Raw genomic sequence first — 8,024 nt, forward strand, 5'->3', positions numbered from 1 at the left:
ACGTCAATTTGCTTTTCATTGTTTCTTTATTTGCATCCCGTCGCGGCAGCCTCACGTGCATGCTCGCGCGAGCGAACGCCGCTAGCGCCCAGCGAAGCACAGACGGAACGTGCGGAGCGATACAATTTGGAGACCGCACTACTTGCGTAGCTTCCACAGTGTTGCGCCTGATGTACGAAACGGAGTGCAAGAGCAAGACACTCGCAGGGCCACCTACTCTCGGTGCGATCTCAATGTGCGTGGGCCGACGCCACCTTAAGATGACTGCACAATGATACGCTAGAAATACCAATATATCACTAGTTGTCAATTACCTGACGTTCTTGTCGGATAACAGGCATGCACTCCGAGCGAAATACATAATTATCGTTTTTTTTTAACCGATGCCTTTTCTGAAGTTGACGCAAATATTTTGAAATGACCTCTCGAATGGCCGGAACCACTATGATGGATCTACAAATTGAGATATTGGTAACACGTTCGTATTTAACTTGGTTGTGGTTGCAGTGCGTGTGGGACTTTTTTTATGCTACATCACCGTTCAGTCATCTCTATGGTTTTGTATCCAGTTCTTGCAAGTGCTGTGATCGGTAATGGGGGAGGCGTTGCTCCCACAAAAATGTGCATGGTTCTTATTCCTTCCTCATTCTAGTAAAATGCATTTAGCTGGTGTGCTCGAACCCTTCCTTGCAGGCGCTATAATTTCGCGTTGTAGGTAAAACGAGCTGTCGCCCAAGGCGGCATTTCTGGAAGAGGGGTTCGCACTCCTTCGGCCTACGTCGCCAGCACGTTTCGCTAGCGGACCACATCCAACGTTACAATTCGTTGGACGCAAATTGGATTCTGTTTTGCATTCCTATTCGCCTTCTTTATACAGCTGATTTTTTTTTTCAAGGAACGATAAATTGGCATTGCCAGCGTGTAAACGCGTTTACCAGACGTGGATGAAAGGAAAGGACGAGGAACACGGTACAGCGCAATCAATGTTCAACCAACTCGCCCCAACCGTCTGCGTTGATCAATAAACTAATACCCTGCGAACATACATGCTAATTTCTCCGGTTAGGTTAACTAATGGTTCACAAAATGACAATCATAATCATATAATAAGGGGCGAGGTTGCCTCAAGCCGCTTCTGTGCGGCTTTGTTCCCTCATACACCTCTATTTTCCTATGCTTTGTATGTGTGTGTGTGTAAATATAAATAAATAAATAAATAAATAAATAAATAAATAAATAAATAAATAAATAAATAAATAAATAAATAAATAAATAAATAATCAAATAAATAAATGTCTTGGCTTTGGCACAGCGGAAGGAGGTGCAATACAGTCGTACTCGCTTTCGACTAAACTAGCCTGCAACCAACTTAAGCGAGCTGTTGTGGTGCCTTCGTTATGCACGGATTTATTTCCTCCAGTGGAGAAAAGACTGCACCGCTTTCGAGATGTTCATTTTCGAAGTGTCCGACGAAATGCATTCGTGTTCCAGTTAACTGTGTGCTTCAATCCACAAAACAGCGGTTTTCTAAAAGAAGCAATTGAAACGCCAATGCACTTCTTCGGACACATTGAAAAGTTAATATCCCGAAACTGGCGCAGTCCTGACAATTCGCTCCAAGAGGGATGCGCCTTGCGCACTTACCGGCTGTGATTCGTAGATTTACGTATATGTCGTAAAGTAATAAATTAAGCAATTAATTAGCCTAATTATGTTAGTTATTTAATTGGGGATTGTCATTTCTCGTAAAACTAATGGCCGCCGCATCCAGTAATTTAGATCAATGGTCAGAATTGTGCTGTCTGCTACAGGGAATTATATTAAATTGTGTGTCTTTTAATAAGAACAGCCGATATATATATATATATATATATATATATATATATATATATATATATATATATATATATATATATATATATATATATATATGTATGTATGTATGTATATATATATATATTATGTCGCCAACCGCCGTGGTTGCTCAGTGGCTATGGTGGTGGGCTGCTGAGCACGAGGTACTGAGCGGGGTCGAATCCCGGCCACGGCGGCCGCATTTCGATGGGGGCGAAATGCGAAAACACCCGTGTGCTTAGATTTAGGTGCACGTTAAAGAACCCCAGGTGGTCAAAATTTCCGGAGTCCTCCACTACGGCGTGCCTCATAATCAGAAAGTGGTTTTGGCACGTAAAACCCCAAATATTATTACATATTATGTCGCCATCGTTACAGGGTGGTTATGTTACGTGAGCATCGCCTTGCAAGTTTCGCGCCGTCCGATGAAGAGTAAAATAGTTCAAGTATCCGGGTCTGTTATGCACGGGTTTGAATCTGATTCGGTTTTTCTTGTGTGTGTGGCAAAGTTACCATGAAATGCTGCAGCTGAGTTAAGGCATTCGGCAAGAACAGCGTAAGCGGCGAGGCGGACCTCCCACGAACTGCAGTCGTTGGCCCTTGCTGTACTCTTCGCAGAAACCGGCCTATGAGAAGCTCACCTGAAGACCGTTGCAAAACTCTCCGCCGGCTCTTTTGGCGCCCGCACGCCGCTCAACATGTTCATTTCAAAGCCAGCAATTTATTACGGGCTTGGGAACTTTGATGCACACGCTCTAAAACACTCAGTGCCTCGTGCAGATGGGTTCGCAACAAGATCACGTAAAACATATCTTCATGCATGTGTGTAACGCCCCTCTATAGATGATGAAAAACGTTCTTTGCATCTGCTTTAAGCCGACTGGACGACAAAGCGTTGACGTATATATATATATATATATATATATATATATATATATATATATATATATATATATATATATATATATATATATATATATATATATATAAAACGAGATCGAGAGCCCTTGGACTCTACCGTCATCTACACAGAAAGCCACAAGAGCACTGCTTCACTTCTTTATTAACCTGTGATCGCTTGTGTGTGCGCGTGTGCATCACTTCTTATCCCTATCCTTCTCCCTTTTCATTTTTCTTCTCCCTCTCCCAGCGTACGGTAGCAAACCAGGCGAAACCTGGTTAAAGTCTTTACCTTCCATTTCCTTTATTTGCCCTCTCTTTAAGGAACTCGCCAGCGCACGCGAAGTCTACCAATTTCCTTCAAGGTTTCAACTCGAACTACGACGAGAACCAGCGATGAAACGCTGGTTTCACAAGCAGTAGTTCTTGTTTCTTGTCTGTGTACTTTTTTTTCACTGGTGTTTGGTCTTAGTTCACTATGCACACAGAATTAATTCGCTCAGTACTTGATCTTCTTTCAACTATAAACGTGATCTCGCCTGCCTATGGTAATCGCTTAAGCTTTGCCTGTAAGGTCCTTTATCGCTTTATTGGAACTTTTGTAATTGTGTGGTCTGATAATTTGACTAAACACTCTTTTAAAATACTTTCGACAGTATCTGTATGCAAGGGTGTGTTGGATTCTTGCCGAGATTTCACAACGATAGCCACTTCCTAATTGCATGTCTGTGACAACCATTGGAGATCGTTCGTATACAGACCACAGGACGGAGGACGCAAGTGATGGCGGAAGTAGGCTTGAAAGTTGGGCAAGTTGGTGTTGGTACATCATCGTAACAGCGACAAAATGCGGTAGACGAAGTAGGAAAAGACGAGACAAGGCGTAAAATAGTCGGTTCTATGAATGCGCTCTTAGCAGTTGACGGCGTAAAAAAAAAGAGGAAAATACGTATGACGGATCGGGGAGCAGCAGCTGTTAGAATCTACGTCCCCAAGAGAAGCTAACTCAAATCGTTTGGACTACATGCCACACAAAAAGATACACGATGAGTGCAAACGCATTTATTTCCGGCTTATACAATTGTTTAGCCGCGTCACAGCTGCGTGGTAGATAACTCATCTCCGTGCGGTAATGTGTCTTTAGGAGCAGGAAGCGCTATCGCGGAACATTTGTGGTTGGTGACTTTCACAAGTTTTCGATTCTGAGAGTCGGAGAGTTGGGGGCGTCCAGGGAGATGGAGATGCCTCTTGAGAAGATGGCTGTGTCCACAACGAGAGCCTGCAGCTGTCTCAGCGAATTAGATATCAATGAGAATCGGTTTTATTGATGATATGATTAGAAAGATTACAAGATGTTAATATACAGGAGGTCCCGAAATCAAAGATTGCAATGAGACCTCCTTTACAAAGTAAGCTTAATAAAACACAAATAACAGCAGTTTCAACAAATCGTAGACACGGAAGAATTACAGATTTTTGTATGAATTGCATGACTGAAGAATTACATGTGTACAAATGTCATGAAAAAAAAAGCACTGTAACATAACCTCGTTGACAACTAATAAAGTAACAGCATAAGTGACGTGATGAACGCAGTATAATTTGCTAACACGAATGTATATGTAAGGCAAGGCCATCAAACAGTAACCTAATGGTATGACAATGAAAATGAAATGAAGGCACTTTGAAAGAATGGTTGTGTATACGAACTAGGCATCAGTATTTGACAGAATGTAATCTTTCAGTTATTTCTTGAATTCGTGAATTTTAAGCGTTTATATATCTAATGGTAGTGTGTTCCAGAATGTGATAGATGAGAAATGGACGCTCTGCTTGCCATAATTGGTATGTATTGTGGGTAAAATGAAGTTCCTATTTATTGCAAACTTGGTAATATTAGTATTCATTAGAGAAGATTTTGGTATCAAGCTATCGCGTCGTGTGTAATTGATTTGACGGAACAAAGGGGTACCTAGGTATAAAGGGACACTAAAGCGAAACAATAAATCAGTTTATACTAATGAAGCATTGTTTGAGAACGCTGCAGGCAGTCATTTCAAAAAATAGTTTGATTATTAGATGAGAAAATGAAGGTCTAAGTGTATGTATTTGAATTTCGCGCCGTCGTTGTAACGTCTTATCGTTGTAAGAGTGGTGTTTTTGGTGTTGTAGAATGGTAATTTACTGATGCAGAACAAATCGTTTTTCACTTTAGTGTCCCTTTAACGAGTCGTGTGACTGAAAGAATGTGATTAGTAGGTAAAAGATATGTTAGTTAGTTAGTTAGTTAGTTAGTTAGTTAGTTAGTTAGTTAGTTAGTTAGTTAGTTAGTTAGTTAGTTAGTTAGTTAGTTAGTTAGATGGATGGATGGATGGATGGATGGATGGATGGATGGATGGATGGATGGATGGATGGATGGATGGATGGATGGATGGATGGATGGATGGACGGACGGACGGACGGATGGACGGATGGATGGATGGATGGATGGATGGACTTTGCCTGATGGGTGTATGGCCTAAACAGTCCCATCACGTTGTATCTCGTTGAGACCAGTGTCTCGCTGAAAAGATAAAAGTTTATTCGTAGCGCCAGACACACCTGCAGGTGGCCCTAGTCCGTGCTACAAGTACGTGCTGTAACTCAAGCTGCGATCATTGAGGGACATTCAGCGCGGACGGTCCTTTGGAGCGTGAAGAAGTTGCGATGGCGGATTAAGCGGGCTATCTCTCGCCGTAACATTGCACTGCTACGGCACGAGACTTGAAAGGCGTGATAGTGCACCGTACTCCCTCGTCTAAGCGTAGCGTATCATCATCATCGTCATCAGCCTGCGAACGCCTACTGCAGGGCAAAGGCCTCTCCCATACTTCTCCAACAACCCTAGTCATGTACTAATTGTGGCCATGTCGTCCCTGCAAACTTCTTATAGCGTATACTTATATTATACGCATATACGTATATTATACGTATGTACGTATAGGTATATACGTATAGGTATATATACGTATTAGAGCGTAGCGTATACGCACATACAAATTACTTCCTGCGTAACATTAAGCGGACGTCGCTGTAAAATGTGTTTATCACCAGTGGAATCGGCGATGCCTGCTAACTTTTTTTTCTTTCTCTCGCTTTGCCACTCGCTTGCAGCTCTTTCAGCATACGGCTGTGAACCGGCACTTCGAATTCTGGACCGTCACGCAAGCCTTGCGCGGCGGAGGCGTCGCGGGTGCGAGTCCCGCGGCGGCTGCGTCGTCACGAGCGAATGGAGCACAGCGGGGATCGCGCCCTCACCACCACACTGTCACCGCCGCCCGCGACCTTTGTCGCGCCGCCGCACGTTCTCCCTTTGTTTTCGTCGATTAAACGGTATCGACTTTCGATGTGCATTGTGTTGTCTCCCCGCTGTCTCTCAACCGCAGGGACTGTACCTCGTGAAATCTGTACACTGCAGAGCAAGCTATGAGCCACAGTTAGCCAACCACAAGACAGAACGAGAATAAGCGCACCTCTAATGGCCGCCATATGTGATGGCCTTTTCGCGCGACTATAGCGTACTAGACTACACTATAGCCCGACGCCGACTGAACGGAAGTTTCACGGCGGGATTAGTGGAGCACAATGGGCGATCATTCCTATCTTCTCGGCAACACGCGGCTGCAGGCCTGTCGGCGCCGACCGTGCGGCAGGAGTCCTATAGCGTTCGCTGTACTGCACCGAATTGTTGCGGCGCAGTACAGACGTGACAGCAGGCGGCTATAGGCGATCGCGTTGCGACACGAACGCGATGTGAAACGGCAAAGGTCGGCGCACCGCTCCGACGACCGAAGGTCACGTGATGCCCTTGGCTTGTAACGACGTTGACAAGGCAGGGAGATGCGATCCCGCGACAGCTTTCAGTCCGCGTCCAGTTTGATAGTGTCTGTGATGTACGGGCTGATCGTTTTTAAGTTCTATTGGATTTTTAAAAATCGCCTGTGGCAGAGGGCACACATATTGTCCTCGAGCTGGATTATTGGAAGAGGCAGACATCAGTAGCACGAGGAATCGAAACATGTTCAACTAATTAATCAGAATTAGCTAATTAACGTATTAATTTTAACGGCACACATTGCAATTTACGAATTGTAGCCGGTGAGCTTGCAAAAGGTGTCCACTTGAAATGAATTTCCAGGATGGTGCCGGCTTCGAGATATTTCCCGAAGCGTGGGACGAAATACAAGCGCGTTCCACTTACTTTTGTTTTTCGATGCATAAAAGAACGTTTCGTTAAATAAGTGGAACAACAGTGCATATTTAGGGTGAGTTTGATGGCGCATATCTCCAAACTAGTGTCATCCTGGAAATTCCTTCGAAGTGGATACGGCTTGCAATGTCACGGGCTCCACCATTCGTAAATTGCAACATGTGCTGTGAAGTAATTAATTCAGTAGATAATTAGTGTATTTTTGTTAAGGAGTTGAAGCAGTGCTTTGATTTCTCGTGCAAGTAATGTCCGCCTCTCTGAGTAATCCACCTCAAGGACTTATATTATCTACAACTAGAGATTTTTACATATTCAATAAAACTGATATACTATCACGAGTGCCCTGATTAACTACATTATAATTAACTATGCTTATTACATCAACCTTTATTAACACCAGTGGTCGTGGGTTCGTGCACCGTAATTAAGTCTATCTTAATTAAACATGCCGTATCATGTTCGCAATCGAACATAATAAGTGAACGACCGACGAGAATCGATAAGGCTTTATACTGGTCGGATCAAGTTCCATAACACTGTTAACGACACTGGGCTGCGTGGAGATGGGCAAGTAGCATAATGCTTACGGATAGCTGGACAACTTCCAGAGGAGTTTCTGCGTGAAACTTTTTAGAATGTATAGGAATTGTTCAAATAATCGATTTCTGGAGTTGCTACATAAACTGATTATTTATTATTATGCTCATTTCTCACGGAAAAGAGTGTTTCCCAGCTTTTACATACACGTCGTTCTTTAATACCCTTTAACTTAAGCTTAATGAGACTGGTCTAAGACCCTCGTCAAAGAGAATTAGTTATGACCGAAATAACAGATAGCCTGCCGAGAGGCCCTTAGTGGTCGTGTCCTCTCTATGCTTCATGCGTCAGAGAGAGAGAGAGATAGAAAGGCAAATGAAAGACAGGGAGGTTAACCAGAGATTATCTCCAGTTGGCTACACTGTAGTGGGGGAGGGGCAAATGGATGCGATAGGTGAGAGAGAAAAGTATAACAAAATGAAAA

At 43.4% G+C, this 8,024-nt stretch overlaps 1 protein-coding gene across 3 annotated transcripts in view; it reads left to right on the forward strand.

Annotated features, from left to right (window-relative positions):
- The window catches only part of LOC135907820 (calcium and integrin-binding protein 1-like), a 50,574-nt gene extending 44,434 nt beyond the window's left edge, over positions 1 to 6,140 (forward strand). For all 3 annotated transcript variants that reach the window (XM_065439579.2, XM_065439577.1, XM_065439578.1), the window contains exon 7: positions 5,908 to 6,140. In XM_065439579.2, coding sequence (XP_065295651.1) covers positions 5,908 to 5,929 — 22 coding nt within the window. In that variant the 3' untranslated portion in view covers positions 5,930 to 6,140. The remainder of the gene's footprint in view (positions 1 to 5,907) is intronic.
- Positions 6,141 to 8,024: the final 1,884 nt, after the last annotated feature.

The sequence above is a fragment of the Dermacentor albipictus genome, chromosome 6 (genome assembly GCF_038994185.2).
Source record: "Dermacentor albipictus isolate Rhodes 1998 colony chromosome 6, USDA_Dalb.pri_finalv2, whole genome shotgun sequence".
In the NCBI taxonomy this organism is placed as follows: domain Eukaryota; kingdom Metazoa; phylum Arthropoda; class Arachnida; order Ixodida; family Ixodidae; genus Dermacentor; species Dermacentor albipictus.